This window comes from Pantherophis guttatus, chromosome 3 (genome assembly GCF_059756535.1).
Source record: "Pantherophis guttatus breed Tessera chromosome 3, ASM5975653v1, whole genome shotgun sequence".
Classification (NCBI taxonomy): Eukaryota; Metazoa; Chordata; class Lepidosauria; order Squamata; family Colubridae; genus Pantherophis; species Pantherophis guttatus.
The window spans coordinates 104371424-104391770 of NC_142065.1; the positions used below are offsets into that span (position 1 = coordinate 104371424).

At 40.0% G+C, this 20347-nt stretch overlaps 1 protein-coding gene across 3 annotated transcripts in view; it reads right to left on the reverse strand.

The window, feature by feature from the left end:
* The window catches only part of TDRD5 (tudor domain containing 5), a 123934-nt gene extending 106454 nt beyond the window's left edge, over positions 1-17480 (reverse strand). For 2 of the 3 annotated variants that reach the window (XM_087890123.1, XM_087890122.1), the window contains exons 1-9: positions 16996-17477; positions 15672-15766; positions 13849-14087; positions 12952-13380; positions 12223-12404; positions 9996-10079; positions 8309-8365; positions 5069-5222; positions 2088-2239 (exon numbers count right to left, since the gene is read on the reverse strand). In XM_087890123.1, coding sequence (XP_087746249.1) covers positions 2088-2239; positions 5069-5222; positions 8309-8365; positions 9996-10079; positions 12223-12404; positions 12952-13380; positions 13849-14080 — 1290 coding nt within the window. In that variant the 5' untranslated portion in view covers positions 14081-14087; positions 15672-15766; positions 16996-17477. Of the gene's footprint in view, positions 1-2087; positions 2240-5068; positions 5223-8308; positions 8366-9995; positions 10080-12222; positions 12405-12951; positions 13381-13848; positions 14088-15671; positions 15767-16609 lie in introns of all 3 variants that reach the window. The other variant, XM_087890121.1, reaches the window with a different exon arrangement.
* Positions 17481-20347: the final 2867 nt, after the last annotated feature.

Consider the following 20347-nt stretch of genomic DNA (forward strand, 5'->3'; position numbering starts at 1 on the left):
CAAAACAAAAACAAAAAAAACAACCTTCGCCTGTTTTTGGAAATGGTTCAAGAGGGAACATACACACACACACATGAAAGAGAGAGATGAGAAAGAAAGAGAGAGAGATGGGAGAGAGAGAGACAGACAGACAGTGAGAGATGAGAGAGAAAGAGGGAGAGGGAGAGATGAGAGAGAGAGAAAGAGAGAGATGAGAGGGAGAGAGATGAGAGAACGAGGAAGAAGAGAAAGGGAAAGGGAATGGGAGAAAGAGAGATGAGAGATGAGAGAGAGAAAGAGACAGAGGGAGAGGGAGAAAGAGAGAGATGAGAGAGCAAGAGACACAGATGAGAGAGATGAGAGGGAGAGAGAGATGAGAGGAAGAGGAAGAGAAGAAAGAGAGATATGAGAAAGAGTGTGAGAGAGATGAGAGAGAAACCTGGGTAGGCGTGGCTGGGAGGGGTCATGTAACTGGGTGGGAGTGAGTGACATCGAGTTGGCCATGCCCATCCAGGTTTTGTGGCTCCCGGTGTTTTCTTTTTTGTGGGAAACAGGTCCAAATGGCTCTTTGAGCGTTTAAGGTTGCAGACCCCTGGATTAGACACACAAGGAGTTTGTCTCCAGTGTAATATAGTATTGCCTGTCCTATTTTTGTAACTTGAATATAATTTGCAAAAAGATATCCCTACAGTTTCTCCACATCTCCCACCTTCATTTTATATATCACTTAATAAATAGAAAGAACTGCACATAATAGCATGAACAAATTTAAAAATCTGCATAAATTAGTGGAAGAATATACATCTTGAAAGGTATGAGAATCTTAATATCTAAAAACTCTTCACACCAACATTATCCCACATTTTTTCAAGGAAGCAATAGAATTAATTATTGGTTACTCGTGGGTGCCAATCAATTTCAAGTATTGTTAAATGAAACTTTTTTTCACTTTTCAATCAGGGTTTAGGTTCAATTTTGCACATTTCCTAAAATAATTTTTGACAGGAAAATGTGGGAACTCAAGTCTTATTGATTCATCCTCTCTTCTCTGGAATACACGGATGTATTTTGGAAAATCCATTGGAGAAGTTCAGTTCTCAGAATTTTTCAGGGATTCCATTATTTCAGTTGTAAATTGAAGAAGGGATGCTGAGACATTGTTCATTTTTTCCAAGAGATATGTTTAGGGATCTTGGAAGTATGAACTGATTTGGAGTTAAATTATCATTAGTCTAACAGTCAATTCTATTACCTTTTATCTAATTTAATTACTGAATAAGCTAAATTAGTACATGGAAATAGTAATGGATTTTATGAGACTAAAAAAGCTATTCAACATGGATTAAGGTTAAGGACCTTGCAACAGTTGGTTGTCCATATCAATAAAGCTCTATCAGTTATAGATAAAATGCATTCTCCCTGAAGGATCAGATTCAGAGTCTGATAATTTTCATGATTCATTTTTGTCTCTTAGAAAACAAATAGCCTCTGTAAGCTATAGCATTTTTTTCCCAGCTAAAAACATCTAATCTATGACATATACATGTAAACATCCTAGGACAGATTGTAGACTGGCTTCAGCTAATGTTTTAATACATTCTCATTTGGACTACACATGGCCTTTGGAAGTGCATTAGCAATATCATATTATTAAAAAATATGGTTGAGACTACTAAATAGAATTGAAAAATATGAATATGCTGTACCGGTACTTCAATAGCTCCCATTCCATTTTGGAACCAATTTAACATCCTTCTTTTTCTCATTTTTGACCTTCATCTCTAGTACAGAGTACCAAAAGATTACTTCTCTGTAGAAATGAATACTAGACCTTGAGTTTTTCTTTAGAAGCCCCACTGAGTGGCAATGGGTACAGCAATTGATATTGTAAGTGGTGGTGCTCACATAGTAAATACTTTCCCAGAAATTTATCTGGTACCCCCATCATTATCACTTTGAAGTTAGTCAAAGCCATTTTTATTTTCTCGGCCTTTTCTTGGATTTTATTGCTATTATTGCTCTATGCAACTTTGATTTTATTGCACTTATTTAAAGTTAAATGCTCTTTTACTAAATAATTTTGTATTATTATTATTGTGTCATCGTACCGGCATCACCATCTTTGTTACTACATTGAACTTAATCTCCAGTTTCTTAGAATCCTCAAACGGGGAATCCCAAGAGGGCACTTCGTGCTCTTCAGAGGCCTCCTGCTGTGCTAATAGACCAGACTGAGAAATCTTACCATTTGTTTGTTCATCTGTAGGAACAATACAGATTTATATTAAAACACACAGAAATTTTCATACAAAAATAAGGAAAATTTTATATTCAGGAATGCTGTACAATAAATATAAAGAACCTGGTTATAAATTATACATTTAAACAACACTGCTTAATCTGGCTGTTTTAATTTTAGAGAAAATTCAGTGGGAGATACGCTCCAAATTCTTGCAGTGGTTTTCTAGTGAAACTCATGCCCGTGACTGCTCTTTGCATTCGTAAATGCAGAACAGAGAAAAAAAGCCTCTTGATTTTTACCTACCCCCGAAAAAGCCATGTTAAGTCATAACTGGGGGATGTTATTTAGTTTTTTAATTATTTGTTGGTAGCCCTTCTTAAAACACAACTCTGTGTGGCTCATAACAACAATAAACAAACCTGAACTATAAAAACTGTAAAGCATAAAACCATAACATTATTTGCATTGAGCTACTAAAGCTTTAAAATTTGAGTCTCATATCCAAACTTTATTACACCTAACTTGTCTGATTTTAGTGAAAGACAGAAATACAAGCTATAACTAGCATTGATTCATGTTTCATCTCTATTCAGTATCCTGAAGTAGACTACGCAACTAGAGCAATATCATATGCACGGACATTTAAGTGTAAAAATAAGCCTTCTGTCAAGTGTCTTCACATAGCATTTATTAGGACTCTACTGTGCTTTATCTTCTGCAGGAAGAATAGACCTTTATTTTTTTAAATTCAAATTTGCATCTTATGTAAACTATCCTTTGCAGAACATCAAATGATGATGATTATCCCAAACAGAGCAAGCATTTTAGGCTAGAACAAAAACAATAAAATTCTAAATGTTTTATCATTAAAACCATGTAATTTATTATAACTATTGTGTACTATTCAGAGGGAAGTTTGATATATCTAGTGTCACTGTATCGTGCTCTCACCAAATGATTGAATGGTGATTTGATATCCCATTCACACATTATCTTCTCATATTCCCAGCATTCTGGCCAATGAAGGGTACTTTCAGTTATATTTAGCAATATCTAGATGACCTCATCCCTGTTTGTTTCTGTAAAGTTAACAGTGAATCTCGGAGATGATAGATTATTCAAAAGAAGCCATATCTTTACCACATTCGATCACACCTCCTCCAATATTAAATAAATGTCACAAAGCCTGTATAATAAATATCACAAAACCCTTGTCACCTTTAAAACCTTTCATGGCTTGAGACCAGGTTATCTGAGGGACCGTCTCTTGCAGTCATATCCATCCGACCCATTGGAGTGGGGAGGCAAGGAATGTTGCAGGTCTCATCCCCTAAGGAGATACATCTGGCAGGAGCAGAAGGGTCTTCTCTTTCCCTTGGAACATCCTATCTCCAGAAATTAGACTGGCCCCCACTTTGAAAATCTTTCAGAAGGCCCTTAAGACGTGGTTCTGCCAGCAGGCCCAGAGCGGGATGGAGCCCATTAAATGGCTGGTATGAGTGTGTGTTGTCACAGGAGTGGGGGGGCTATTGTTTTATTATTTTTATTTCTTTTATGTTGTGTTTTTATTTTCTGTAAGCAGCCTTGAGTCACTATGACCAAGTAGATGGCAATATAACATTTCCAAATAAATAAATATACTTTACTACTTGTATAATAATGTAGAGGTCCATGCTAGAACTACTTTTTTTTTCAAGAGAACAAATGGATACATGTTGCAACTTCCCATTGTAAACATATACACAACATACTGTGTGCCGAAAACAGTCACTAATCCAAGTTTCTAGAAGCAATTTAATGGCATACTGAAACCATAATTCAATATAAGTTCTTTAGTAATTGGAAAAACTGCATTTATACCATAAAAATGCAAATATACATTTTATTCATTACATTGCAAATACTTAATTATAAATCTATTTAATTAAATTAAGTACAGATATTCCTCAAGTTACAAATGTAATGGAGCCTGCCCATTCCATTCATAACCCGAGGATTCGTGAGTGTGAAAATCACTCTCTTCTTTCGCCCACACATTCACTAATCGAATGCGAGGTTCGTTAAGTGCACATGAAGTATTTCAGGGTGGGGAAGGCCATGAGGGGCCTACCAATGAAACAGGCCACCTGCCTAAGACAACCCAAGGCCTCCCCAACCCACTGAAATGGCCCAAATTGCTTTCCCCACTACCACCACCACCTCAACCTGCTGCGCTGGGTCACTTACCTTGTGAAGATCTAGCAAGCAGTCTCCTCTTTAGTGTCGTGCGCCCCTCCAATGCTCCGTTTGGCTCTCCACGGACCACATCTGGCCCGTTGCAGGCCGAAATGAAGCTTCCCAGGGCCAGATCTGGATCCAGCCCCTGGAGGCTCCATTTCAGCCTGCAACCGGCTGGGGGAGGTCCACGGAGGGCTGAACAGGACTTCTGAGAGCTGGATCCGCCACTCAGAAGCTCCATTTCAGCCAGCAAGGTGCCGGCCAAGGCCTCTGGATGGCCAAATGGGGCTTCTGAGAGGCGGATCTGCCCCTGAGCAGCTCCATTTCGACCGGCAAGGTGCCGGGGAAGGCCTCTGGATGCCCGAACAGGGCTTCTGAGGGGCAAATCCACCCCTCAAAAGCTCCATTTCAGCTGGCAACTGCAGGACGAATGTTGCAGAGCCTCTGCAGTTGTTCGTAAGGGCAAACAACTGCCGTGGTGTTGCAAGATTCGTAGTTTTGGACCTTGTTCGGAAACGCTAGGGGGCACTAATCGCATAACTTCGAACGTTCGCTAAGGGAATGCTCAGGGATTACCTCTAAAGGGGCCCATTTTTCTGGAAGATTTGTGCACCTAGGATTTCCACTTACCATCTGGTAAGCTTTGTGAATCAATGTCAAAGATGAGCCAATCTTTTTCTCCTTCTCTGCATTCAATACGGAGAACATCATTAAGGGCACCAATAAGTTCCATCAAATTTAAGAATCCCAGCTTTCTTACTGCCATTTTTTCATGAAAATACTCCTAGATAAAACAAAAAAAATCTTAGAAATCAAAATAGAAATCCATGGCTAAATTTGCAAGAATGGTTAAATGAGAAATTAGTCAACTTAGCTAACATTATAAAATGAATTTGCAAACCAGATCTAAAGTGACATCTGAATAAGAAACCTACTTTGCTATTACTATTGCTACAACATTTCCACATAAAAATTCACAACGTAAAGGAAGAACTATATGAAACCAAGAATTATGAGGCTCAGTGTCTCTGCACCTGGCATTATCTGCATGTACACTATCAAGACATGGTATGTATTAACTGTTTTTTTATACTAGAAATCTATGCAGTGGGGTTAAACATTGCACTTCTTTAGTCTAGAGCAGTGGTTCTCAACCTTCCTAATGCCGCGACCCTTTAATACAGTTCCTCATGTTGTGGTGACCCCCAACCAGGGGTGGGTTCTAAATTTTTTTACTACCGGTTCTGTGGGCGTGGCTTATTTTGTGGGTGTGGCTTGGAGGTCATGTGACTGGGTGGGCATGGCTAGCTGGTCATGTGACCGGGTGACCATGGCTATGTGTATAGGGACTACTCAGAGGGCTGAAAAAAGTCATTTCTGACAGGTCCTCGGACTTTTGACTGGTCCTCACACTTATGACCATCCTCACATTTATGCCTGTGCAGCATTCTTAATAACCATGTCACTCATTTCACAACTGCTTCTCTTCAACATGGTATAAGATAGGGCAAAAAACGTAAAATGTGAGGACAGCCGTAAATTCGAGGACTGGTCAAAAGTGCGAGGACCAGTCAAAAATAATTTTTTCAGCCCTCTGAGTAGTCCCTGTGCACAAAAGGACTACCCAGAGGGCTGAAAAATGTGATTTCTGACAGGTCCTCGCACTTCTGACCGGTCTTCGCAGTTATGACTGGTCATCATTTATGCCCATTGTACCATTCTTAACAACCGTGTCACTCATTTCACAACTGCTTCTCTTCACCATGGTGACAAGATAGCGCAAATACATAAATTGTGAGGACAGTTGTAAGTTCAAGGACTGGTCAAAAGTGCGAGGACCAGTCAAAAATAACTTTTTCAGCCCTTTGGGTAGTCCATATGCATAAAAGGATACAGCAATAGAGAGGGATGAAGGAAGGGAAGGGAAATTAGAGTAGGAGTGAGGGTAAGAGAGGGAGGAAGAGAGGAGGAGAAGGAGAAAGAAAAATGAAGTAGGGAGTAGAAGAGGGGGGGAAGAGAAAGTAAGAAAGAAAGAAAAGACAGAGGTGGTAGGTTTGAGGAGAAAAATTGCTGTACAATAAAAAAGATGAAAGGGAAGAAAGCCAACCCCAAACAAATATAAAGATATTAAGATAAAGAATGAATTGTTAAACTTTAAAGAATAAAAGAGAACAAATAGGAATAAATAGCAATAATTTGAAACACACATACAACATACAACATATTTTCTTTGAACAGAGTATTTGGCCGGTTCACAAATTTAAACAGTTGTAGGAGGTTAGCACCCACCCCTTTCCTAAAAGAATGAAATATTTTAGGAAATATTAAAAAGGCAGAATATATTTCCCTGGATGAGAAATGGAGAAGCATATTTTACAGACAAAGCAGCTCCCTCTTTCCTGCCCCCCACCCTTTGTTAATGGGCCAGAGGCAGAAAGTCAATCCTTTGTCAAAGGACATTTGCAACACAATAGCAACAGAAACTAACACAATGGGCCCCATCTAGCAACCGAAACTCACCACCCGTGACCTGGGAAGTACATGTGACCATCAGCCAGCAAGGCTAGCTAAGACCCCCACCCCCTGGGAGTCTGACAACCAATCAGGATACTCTTTCGGGGCCCCAAGAAATACAAAGCGAGAGAGAGCATAAAAACCCAAGGATTTACTGTATCTGCCCCTTTTCTGTTCAGGAACTCAAGCCATGTGATCCTGTCCACCATTAAACCATCTTTCCAAGCAGTCTCCATGTTTCCAGTGTCTTTTTCCCCACTTGGAGCAGAACCCAGAAGGATATTCCTTCCAACACAGTGTTTAGTCATTTCAATTAAATTTACAATTTCTATATTTCCTTTTTACCATATTTATTCCTCATCTATTTTTTAAAAAAACCAATATTACCCTTCATCCTCATCTCTAATCTTAATCAAATTCAATTTTTCCCTTCTATATTATACCCCTTTGCATTGTCATCTATTTTTATATCCATCCTCACATTGGTTAATTATGTAATTATGTAATACAGTTTAATACAAATTCAACATTTTAATATAAATCAATTAGTTATATAACTATCTTTTTGTATATTAATCAATATGTACATGAATATTCCAATTATTTCCATGCAATCCAATTTCCTACAAATCAATTAATTATATTTACCAATAATAATAAACCAAATAATTTCCCCCATATATTCCTCCAAACCACAACTTAACCATTTCTGCTTTCAACACAATATACAATTAATAGTATCTCAATTATTACAATTCCCTAGTTAAATAGAGCTTTTTTTCTTTTGTGTTTTAAAATCTTGAACCTCCTCTTTTGCCCTAAATTTCCCATTGTTTGCAGTCTTGCACCTACCTTTTTTGGTGAGGAAAAAGAAAAAGAAATCTCTCTGCCTGATTTTGTCACGTTGCAGCAAAGACCCTGCTTCCTTACTTTCAATTTCGCTTTTTCAGCATAGCTAGGGGGAAAAAATTTTGCTCCAGGAATTTACCTCTTTGCAGCTAGCTCTTTGAAACCCCGCGGCAAGAATTTAAAGTTTTTTTCCCTCTAGCCATCAGCTGGGACTCTGGAGGCAGCAATAGATTGGGAGTGGGTGGAGTAAGCAAACGGCGACTGGGCGATCCAACAGAGGCAGAGGGTGAGGATGAGTGAAGGCGTGAGGGGGGGGCGAGAGAGGGCTTTGGCGACCCCTGTGAAATGGCCGTTCGACCCCCAAAGGGGTCGCGACCCCCAGGTTGAGAATCGCTGGTCTAGAGTATACTATTTGTTTCAACAGTTGTTGTATAGAGTGAGAGAAAGAGAACACTTTCAAGTGGAAAAGGCAGTAAACACAAGTAAATCTGAATAAACAATCACTACCTCAAATTCTCCAGGTAACTTGGAAGCATGGAGGCCATTTGGGTGCTGGGCTACAATCTTAAAAAGAAATCACAGAGTGATTGTTAAGCTTATTTACAACTTTGGCCCAAACAGTAAAAAACGTATCTAACAAAGTTTGCTATTGTGGGGAAAAGTAGAGGATGAGAGCATTATGTATGATGCTTTGAGCTGTACAAATAAAAGATATAAATAATGATGATGATAATTTATTTGGAACAGTTTACAGCCCATAATGATACCTTTAATCCCATCAAACAACATCTCCTTGACCCAGGTGCTTAAGAAAGATTCAATAGGTGGATAAAAATGCCAAATTCAGTCTAAATATCTGGCTGACTGTGCAACTTATCATAATAATACTGTTATGGGTTGTGGCATAAGTCTGCCATGGTAGTCCCAGTGGTTATTGGCACTGGGGCTATACCAAAAAAAATCTTAGAAAATTAATGCATTGACAAAATTTCTGTCAATTACAAAATGCCACACTGCTTCAATCCACACATACACTAACCTGATATATGGCAATATCCTAGGTTCTTGGGAAGAATTGGATGCATATGAAGGGCAATACAAGTTAAGGAACTGGCAGTTGTGATTTCACATTGTTGTATATATTATATTGATTATAACAATATTGATATGTTATCTAAATATTTACAAAATATTTCAATACTTTATTCTCAAACAAAACTTCTATACTTTGACCACAGCAATATGACATTTGTCTACTCTGTGTTTTTGCAAATATCATTTTTATTACTTTGATTGAAGTATAAACAAGAAAACTAGGTAGTTTTGCACTAATCTTGATATTCTTTGAATCCTAATTTCAGTTGGAGGTAAATGCAAACCAAATTATAGTTCCTAAGAATAAAGGAAGGAGAGGGAAATCTCAGCTTCCTGGTAGTACAAATAATATTGCAAGTCCTGATGCACTTTCACCAGGTTTAAAAATTGGGAAGGGCATTCTTGTGTTCAAAATGCTCTATAGAAATTTCCAGAACTCATATATGATTTCTATGTAAAAGATATGTGAGATCCAAAGAGCAAATGTAAGAGCTATCCTAGATGATGAAACTGAACCAAGACTTGCTTAAAAAAGCTAAACAAAATAAACCAATGTATGAAATATATATCCAAAAAGATATCTGTTAAAAGTTATATCTTAAAAGGGCTATTTACTGATAGTAAGGAAATTTCAATTTTGTTAAAAAATACATCAGAGAATTATATATAACAAAAGAAATCTTTTGTTATATATAATTAAAAATATTAAAATTTTATAGAAGATTTAAAAAATAATAGTTTTTTTAAAAAAATGTTGGATTTTGTTAAACAAAGATTTGAGGAAATTCACATTAATTATGAGAATTTCCAAACAAATATTGTTTGTATCCCAATCAATACTATTGTATGTAGGAATTCAATATCCTTTTAGTGATAGGTAGGAAGTGAAGGCAGAGAAATATGTGTGAGTTTCTTTCCCCACCCAGGTAGTTTTGGTAGGTCCACAAAAGTTTATGCAAAAGCTGGTGGGTAGCAATGTTATTTTTTTTCCCCACTAAGTTCAAAGCATTTCACTTTATCACTGAATGGATCCTACCTATGTTCTCTGGGTTGTTATCCTCAAAATATAAACTACAGCCAAACAGAATACAGTACTTACAATTTTAATTTTTTCTTTAAGTTCTGAGCTGACTATTCCTCCAGGTCCTCTTTGGGCCAGGGCAATCTTAATTTCTTTCTTGAGCTTTGAGGTGAAAAAGTGAGTTATCCAGGGTGAAAGGAAGTACAAATAAATATACTTATGCACTAATCTAAAATCGAAGTAAATGCTAGAATTGGATTTAAAATCTTCCTATCATGCTACTGCATTTAGCATTGTGGCTAGCCAGAGGATTCCAAGAGAGGATTCCAAGAGATCAAAAGCAGAACAGAAAAGAAACGAATATCTTCCCCAATTGTCAGCAGCAGTCAAGAAACAGGGAAGTCTCATTCAATGCTAAACATTCATCATTAAGTAACAAGATGTTTTCTGTTTAAAGTTAATGGAGTATAGTGTTTCTTGGTTCCTAACATTTTCATTGATGGCAAAGAATCTTATATTCAAAAGTAAATCAAGAAAAAACCCGTCTGATAGATTAATTTCCCAGGACTCTATATAACAGAAATCAAATATTTAGAAGCAGACCCCTGAGAGGAATTTTTAATTAAGAGACTTGGCTAAGAAATACCTGATGTAAATTAAAGATTTGGATCTTTGTTATAATTTAGATGCTTTCTATACAAAGAAAGTTAAATAGTTATATAAATCAGTAACTAGTTAATTAGTAATAGCATTTGTTGGATGAGAGAGGAACCGGAAGGTACAACTTTTGGATTGTAGTGATAAGCAGGGAGAAAGGAATTTTCTTTTCAAGCATTTTAGTAGTTTTTTTTTAAACTATTTTTATGTGAGATAATAATAGAAAAGTAAACTCATATTATTTGTATTAATCAAATGTAGATTAGTTAGATGCATATGTAGATTAGGCTGAAGTTTCAAGAGAAGAGCTTACTCAAATGAGATTGGTATATATAAGGTTATTTCAACATCCATTTACTTTAGTATTGTCTTTCTCAAGAATTATTTTAAATTTTTATATTAAATAGTTGGTTATATATTTCTCGTTTCTTTTTGTAAGCTGCCCAGAATAAACTTATCATACAAAAAGGTGAACATGTTTGTAATAAAGCAGAAATAAATGTTGAAAGCTAAACTAGTAACTCCTCCTACCTTTTAGCCCAAGAATAATTAGAAAACAGAATTATTCTCTGAATATTGTGTGGCACCCCAGAACTTTACTTGATTGCTTAAAAAGATAGGATTTAAACTTCTTATACTGTGCAAGGATGTTTGAAGATAGATAATCCAATGTCCATAAGGATTCTCACATTACCTTAATTAGCTATTTAATCTTCACAGATTAAATGTACTTTACAACTTCCAGAACCCCATGGATGAAGGTGAATGATGCTAAAGCTGTAATTCAGCATCAGAAACAGCACCACAGCTTTTCCACTACTGATACCAATTTGAAGTCAATGGTCAATGGTCATATATCTTCAAAGATAACATACTGGCAGAACTTAAGCCAGCAGTACATGCAGCAAGGTCCCAAATATCTGGAAATACCCACTAAGACCATTTAAAATATTTTTTTCCCCTAATGATAGGGATTGGAATTTAGGGGAAGGGATTCTTCATTGAATCAATTTCTCGGCCAAAGTGATGTTTTCACAATTTTTAAATGGCCAATTCAAATAAAACATAAGAGATACTGATATATAGGAATGAATGGATAAATATTTCTTATATTAATTGCATTAATCTGCTTGATTTATGGAAGATGAACAATAGCAATAGCACTCAGACTTATAAACCACTTCACAGTGCTTTACAGCCCTCTGTAAGCGTTTAGAGTCAGCCTATTGCCCCCAACAATCTGGGTCCTCATTTTACCAACCTCAGAAGGATGGAAGGCTGAGTCGACCTTGAGCCTAGTGAGATTTGAACTGCCAAATTGCAGGCAACCAGTAGTCAGCAGAAGTAGCCTGCGGTACTGCATTCTAACCACTGTGCCACTGAGGCTCATATTATATTATAAATCAAGAGTGGGACTTGTTCATTTGAATTATAGCTGCATTGGAAAGTTATATATATGTGGGTATGTGTAGAATATTATTTTGGCTGAGAGTAATATTTAAAATTGATATCAGAGTCAGTTTCTGATGTTGGCTGCATAAAATGAAAAGGTATTCCATGCCAGAGAATTTCTATGATCTAAATGCATCCTTCATTTCAGTCATCTCTAGGGTATAATACATTTACTTCTTACTTGTCCTATCCTCACCTCAGTTCTCACTTTTGGACTTTCAACTAGTTTCATATGTGTTTGCAAATCATCAGATTTCTGGTCTGTGGTTGAACACAGAACATCCATAGGCAGAACTGGAGAAGGCATCTCTGCCACAGGTTCTGGTACAGCAACAGGCAAAGTTTGCTCTGTTTCACATGACTGGACTGCCATTTTGCCTTAAGAAAGCCAGGATAAAAATGTCAGCAGTAATTACACGTAACTCCATTTTCAATTTCAAGCCAGTCAATATTAAAGTTCTAAGCAGCAAAAATTTCAATATTTCACCAGAAGAGCAGTTGGGACAATGAACATATGCAGATTCATGTCTGTATCAATATATATAACCTGTAATGATATGCATAAATCTAACCAACCAACCTCCCAACAAAGACTATTGTAACAGATATAGCTTTCTTTGTCTTAACCTCAGTAAATTAATCTTCCTACTATGAATCCAGCCAGCTGATGTAAGCTTCAACCTAAAGAAGCACTGAGCAATTCTACTATTACTATTTCTCCTCCAGGTACAGCCAAAAGTGCTTGTATTTATCATCTCAAAGACAGTACATGCTCTCAGAAGGTAAAACACCACCACAGCTTCAATTACTACAGTATATATTTTCCAGCAATTCTCAAAGTCTTTGTATGCAAAGTGAGATAAATATTTTCCAGTTGAATATAAACATTCACATTTCAGTTGAATATAAACAAACACTGTCTTACACTCTGACATTTCTGGTTGCTTCGTAAGAGGGTGTTCTTTTAACGTCAACAGAGAGCCTGCTCTTGTTTGCACAATTTGAATAATATCCGAAGCTGCATTCAGCACTTCAAACATGGAGAAGAATCCATAACGCACGAATTCAAATTTGCGTCCAAAGTGTTGGGCAAAGGCTTTGTCAAAATCTGAGAGCAAAACTGGGGAAAATCTGAGCATTTCCTTCAGCTCACTTTTTATAACAGGGGGCAGAATAGGAGGACCTCCCCCATGCCGAGGCAAATTTAGAGAATGTTGGTGGTGCAAAGGCACTTGAGAGCAAAAGGTGGAAGGCAAAGAGAAATTCAGGTTATGTTTGGAATGTTGTGGCTTAGATCTGCTCTTTTGTCTGGCAACCAAGCTTGCAATCCTTTTGGTAGATTCATCAGCAATAGCTGAAAGACAGAAAAAAACAATGTTTATTATCACAGTACTAATCCCTACAGTTTGCATTCTGCAGGCAGAGATATTTTTCTAATTGTTACAGGTCATAATCTCCCACTCTTAAGTCTAGCATTATTGAACTTTTTAAAACAAACACTCCCACAGCTTTCTACTGTGTTTCATTTGCAATTTTCTCTCCCACCTTTTTGGGCTTTTGACCTTTACAATTCATGTTTCAGATTTTGGACTGCTCTGAAAGCCCTTGTTAGCTGAAGATAAAATCATGATTTTAAAAAAGTGTAAAGGAAAATACAAACTATTTTCAATCTATTAGATGCACAACATAGTTTGGTAAGAACCCTGCTTCTGTTTGCTGGTCATAATGACCAAGGCTTGCAAGATATCACAAGTTTAAAAGACTGTACATATTTAAAAATATCCACATACTTTTTAAACATTACTTTTGCCATCAAACCCACCTTTGAGAATAACAGTACCATCTCCTTTTGGAGATATGTTAACAGTATCAGGCATGTCCTTCACTAGTTCCATAACAGAATGGTAACCCAACATACGCAGTGGAAGCATTTTTCCTATCATAATCTTGTATTCTTGTTCTAATTGGTAAGGGGTAAGACCTTCTTTGATAGGTGTCAACAGTGACCGCACTTCTTTCTTCAGTGAGTTCATTCGCTGTTCTTGATCTGTCATGTTTACACTGACAAAATGAAAAAGACAAAAAAATAGTATTTCCTATGATAGCAGAACCAAAAATGCCATAGAACTTTACTTGTGGTCAAGAAGCAATAGTCTTAATTTAACAAACACTCATTCAAAAACTATTCAAAGTTACAAATGGGGCTAAACGAATGGTATTTAGAACTGGTCCTTGAAATACAGTCTGCCCTGCATTCATATGAAATGATCTGTGTGCTTGGCAACCAGCTCACATGATAATTGCAGCATCCCAAAATCACTGACCACTTCCATTCTTCTCTGCTGACTTTCCACAAGCAAAGTCAGCAGAGAAGTCAGCAAGGATGGTCACAGGTCACCCAGTAAAGTCACACCCAGCCCTTCCATTCTCACAACAACCAACTGCACACCTGCCCATAGCTGGTAACAGCTCTGTTGCTAGTCTGCTTGCAAGCTGCCTCGAACTCACCTAATAATCCATTTTCTTCACTTAACAATGGGAACGAGAAGTGCCAGGATTGCCATCAATAAGTTACAACCATATTGCTTAGCAATGGAAATTCTCATCCCAATTACCATTGTTAACCAAGAACTATCTATACCCGTGATGGCAAACCTATGGCACACGTGCCACAAGAGGCTCACAAAGCCCTCTCTGCGGGCACACCAGCCGTCACCCCAGTCCAGCTCCACCATGCATGCGCGTGTGCCTCCCACCGGCCAGTTGGTCTTGAGGTCTCTGCCGTGCATCCACGGGGGGCGGGTCGCATGTGGGGGACACATGCGCACATGCATGGGGGGGTGGGCCAAATGCAGGGGGGTGCAGGCACTCCCACACCCAGTTTTGGCTTCCAAATTGATGCAGGCTTTCAAGGCCCAAAACAGGCACGGGGGACCTCGCGCAGCCCCCCGTGCCCCATTTTGACTTCCAGGTTGGTGCAGGCGGCTTTCCAGGCCTAAAACAGGGCGCAGGGATCTCCTGCACCAAAATGGAAGCCAAAATGGGGTGCAGAGACCTCCCAGTGCCCCATTTTGGGCCTGGAAAGCCTCCTGCATCAACCTGGAAGCCAAAACAGGGCACAGGGGAGCTGGGTGCATGCACAAAAGGGCGCTCGCATTGCATTTTGGGGGTTCAGGCACACACGTGTGCATTTGCGCATCCGCACGCTTTAGGCACTCAGCACCAAAAATGTTAACCATCACTGATCTATAATAATAAGCAGTAGCTCCTATAAGCCACTATTACAGCTTGTAATATGGAACTATAATAGAGGAACGCCAGAAGATAGTAATACCTTTTTGATAGTAATCAAAAAGATTTGAAGCCCACCTCAACTCTAAAGTCTGATTTTTAAAAAATCCAAATTTCCTTCAAATAATTCCTTTTATTTTTTCAGCACTACGAGTTCAATCCAACTATAGTTCAGAAATTTTAGTTCTCTCCTTTTGATATATTCAATACTTGTATTGAATATTCCCATTAAAAGTCTATACATACATACATACTCTATTACTCTACTACCATAGTATGCTATGCTATAAAACATGACTGATTTGCCATTGGGAGGGGGGTTTGGTTAGTATAGAAGAGGGGTTTCAAACTCACGTGACGTATCCCAACTTTTTTCCCCTTCGCTAAACCGGGTGTGGGCTTGGCCAACGTGTGATGCATCCAGCCCACGGCCCGCGAGTTTGACAGCCCTGGTATAGAGGAATGGCAATATTGAATGAAAAAAACATATTTACATCATTTGTAAGCACAGCAGTCTATGAGCAGACCACAGAGGGAAGAAAAGGTTTTCTACAAAATTCCATGTGAATATATTAATTACCATTTAACAATAGAAGAGAATGTATATGGTTCAGGATTAAATTGTTAAGTCTTTAATGCTCTCTGAGCTTGGCTGTTTGTTTGTAGACATTACCTTGTCGGGTAATGAAAATGTCTGTAAGCACAACCAAGCTCAGAGAGCACCAAGAACTCGAAATTATTTATTAAAACAATGCAACAAATTTATTAAAAGTCTACAGCTGTAGATCACTCAGTAACCTTAACCTGAACATACATATGTGAGCCACCATTAATGACTCACTTGTTTGTGAGATTGGCAGCTATATTAATTAGACAAATACAATTTAAAAAACCCAGTAATATAGAAATTACAAAATACAAGGAAAAGAAATCCTAAATAAAATCTGATTAAACTTTCTGCATTAGGTTCATTCATTCTGTACTATGATTTCTATAGCTGTATTTGTAACATTTTTATATTTATGTGTATAATGTTTATGAAAGAAATCCTGTGCATCAGATTTTTAACTGATTCATCTTCTACTCCCTCTTGCTTAGGATAGACAAGAGTTTTTTTAAAAAAATAACCTCTTCAGGTTCAGATCACCCCACTCTGCACTTGCTTAATTCTGGCCAAAAATACAAGAGAATGTCCCCATGCGGCCATGTTTACATCACATTTACTAATTTTCTGGCTTTGCACAATCAGCTGCGCTAAAAACTGTGGAATGAATTCATATGATAAAACTAACCTAATATTTAGGCGACTATAATTGAGTTTCTTCACTGAGGTGGGGGAATTCGTAACAGGCTGCGAGTGGGATCTACAAAACTGAACTCTCCCCTCCCCCCCATCTCGAAAGCCTCTTGTCTTATGCAATCCTGCATTGTATCTGAGAGCAAGTCCATTTGAAGTCAATGGCGTTTGTTTTCGAGGAGGACTTTTCGAATTGTACCGTTGTAGCCAGGACTTCCCGCAAAGAAGCCAGTTCTACACTTGGGAGGTTGGTCTGTGGTCTGTGGGTGTGTCTGGCTGCGGGGATATTTAGCCAAGCCAGCTTCCATCTACAAATTTCGTTTGCTTGGGTTTTCTCAAGGTCCAGCACTTCCAACCCTCCACTCCCAACAGTCTTCCCACCTGGTCCCGTAGCGACGCCTTGGTTTTAAGAGTCTGAAAGACCTCCACAACCAACACCCTGGCTCGCTCCGAAGGCCCTCGCTCCCACAGGCTTCGACTTGATTCCGAAGCCAGCTGCGCAGGCTCAGTTCAGGAGCACGCGCGGGATCTTCACGCTGCCGCACGTTCGCTCAGCTTCCCTTCTGAAGTTGAAGGGAGCAGCTTCTCCCTTCTACATTGTTTTTAAACCAGAGAGTTCCGCTCTGTAAAAACCCAGTCATGGACACCGGGGAGGGGAGGGGTCGCGTGCGCATTTGGCTCAGCTGTTAAAGGCTCGCGCTGGCGGCTGGGGCTTCCGGACGCGGCTTCGGATTTTGGAAGCTTCGCCGCCGGGCGCTTTGGAGGAAGGAAGGAAGGAAGGAAGGAAAGGGGGAGGAGAGAGGGAAGGGCGGGAGGGAGGGAAGGAAGGAAGGGGGGATGGGGGAGGGAGGGAAGGAAGAAAGGGGGAGGAGGAGGGAAGGAAGGAAGGGGGAGGAGGGGGAGGAGGGAGGGAAGGAAGGAAGGAAGGGAGGAGGGAAGGAAGGAAGGGAGAGGAGGGGGAGGAGGGAAGGAAGGAAGAAAGGGGGAGGAGGAGGGAAGGAAGGGGGAGGGAGGGAAGTGGGGAGGGAAGGGAGGGGGAGGAAAGGAAGGAAGGGGGAGGAGGGGGAGGAGGGAGGGAAGGAAGGAAGGGGGAGGAGGGAGGGAAGGAAGGAAGGGAGGAGGGAAGGAAGGAAGGGAGAGGAGGGGGAGGAGGGAAGGAAGGAAGAAAGGGGGAGGAGGAGGGAAGGAAGGGGGAGGGAGGGAAGTGGGGAGGGAAGGGAGGGGGAGGAAAGGAAGGAAAGAAGGATGGGGGAGGGAGGGAGACAGGGAGACACAAGGGGGACATCCTGTATCTCAAGCAGTTCTCAGGAATGGGGGTTTTTTTGAGGGGGGGTGAGGGCTGAAAAAAAAATCAGGACAACCACTTGGGGCAGCAAAGAAAGCTTTGTGTGTTTAATTAACAGCCATAGTGGTGCAGTGCTTAGAATGCAGTAATGCAAGCTATTTCTGCTGACTTCCGGCTGCCAGCAATTCGGCAGTTCGAGATTGACTCAGCCTTCTGAGGTTGGTAAAACGAGGATTCAGATTATGGGAGGGGGGGGGCAATATGCCACTCTGTAAAACCGCTTAGGGTTGTGAAGCAGTATATAAGTCTAAGTGCTATTGCTGTTAATTATAGGCCATCAAATTGTTTTTTGAATCCTAGCAGCCACACAAAGGTGTATTATGTTGTATATGTTTAGGGGGAAGAGTGGGTGTGGGTATGTAAAAGTGTAAACAAAATTCCCTTCTCCCATATATATTTTGTGTTTGTGTCTTCCTGATTCTGGAGTCTTCTATGAGTAGCCTGGCCCTTGGAGTCGGAGGGATCTGCGCAGTCTCTTAGTTGTTTGTAGCACTGCACTCTTCTGGATAGAGCGCTCCGATGTTATCCTGGGATCTGTTGGAGCCACTCTCCTACTTTAGGATGCACAGCTTCGAGTGCTCCTACCACCACTTTGGCCTTTACTTTCTACATCCTCTCTAGTTCTTCCTTCAGGGCCTGATAGTTTCCTACTTTTTCATACTCCTCCTTCCTGATGTTGAAATTCCTCTCTATTACTGCTGTTGTCTTCTGGTCCTTGTGTTCTACCAAATGTCTGCTTGAATGGTCAGGAACTGCCGTGCCTGAATCTGGAAGTCCCACAGGATCTTAGCTCTTTTATTCCTCATGACCTTCTGTGGAATCTCCCATCTGGACTTGGGAGGGCCTAGCCAAGTGATGGCTAATCTTTTCCGGACTGAGTGTCCAAGGCGCTTGTGCGCTTGTAAATGCATGCATGTGCACCTGAATCCCCAAAATGCAATGTGTGTGCAGCCCCCACACATGTGCCCCCCCACATGCACATGTGGCCCCCTTGCATGTGCCCCAGCTCCCCGCGCATGCACTTGCAGCCCCACATGCGCCCCCACATGCGCATGTGGGCCCCCGCATCCACATATGGGCCCACATGCGCATGCATGGGCCCCCGCATGCGTGCCCTCCGCATGCATGCCCTCCACATGCAACCCATGCATGTGCAGCAGAGACCCGAAAGCCAGCTGGCAGGCGCGCATGCACAGTGGAGCTGAACTGGGGTGACAGCTCGCATGCCATCAGATAGGGCGCTGTGTGCCACCTCTAGCCCATACACCACAGCTGTTCCTGTATACAATGCCTACTTCCTTGGTTGTGCCTTTCAGTGCATGCTTTTTCCTGCCTGCGTCTTATATCCTTCCATTATGTGTTGGATTTTGTTTGAGGCCTCTCTTGATAGACTGAACAGCAGGTCCTGTCTAGTGTGGTAGATTCCTGCTTGTATGGCTCTTGTGCTTAATGCCTGCTCTCCTGCTGCTATGTTCAATACCTCAGGTTGTCTTTTAGTTCAGTCCTTTCTATCTACTGGAAGAATTTCCCAATGAAAATCAGCTCAACTGTCTGTTGTTAATATTGTATTTCTAGCATCATCACTACTTTGTTCTCTTTAACAGTAGACCATATCTGAGAATCTCGCAGTGTTGGGAGTTCAGACAGCAACAAGTCTCTGCCAGTTCCAATTCGGTTGTTCATATGAGTGAATATTCCCAGTCTTGTTCCTTTTTTTAGAAGCCATTATAGATCAGCTATCACACTCACAGGAAACAAGGCCAGCAGTATTAACACTCTCAGACAAAATAGCATTTAACAAAAAGAACCTGTGAAATGAAACAAACAAAATGTTAAAAAGTGACAGTTATTTATTTACCAAGCACATCTAAATTATATTAAAGTAACCAAAATATATTTACAATCTCCAAGGCATGTCACAACTTTTGATCACTCCTAATATTTGGAAATAGAAAGTTGAAAATTTTGACATGCCCTACACCATGCAGGATCTTGTTTTGCCTCTACTTGATCTTCCTCCCATATCATCTTCTGCCTCAGACATTCCCCCAGCAACTAATCTTTGAGTACCATCTTACTAATATACTCCTGCATGCTCTGGATTTTATCCAGGACAGTGGTTTTGACACCAAATCCTGCTCTTTTTCCATCTGGTGTACACTCTGTGTACACTGTCTGTGTTGGACTTGGGGTGGAAAGCTCTGTACATTGAGAGATACTTCTAATTGGCACCTTCCAGTTCTTTTGGCCAGCTTACTATATCCACAGGGTATCTGATGACTGGCATGGCTAAATTTTGAATTTCAGAATTTCAACCCCTTCTGCCATAGTGGCAGAGGAGTTCTGCCTGAAATCTGGTTAAAGGCCACTTATTAATGGATTCCTATA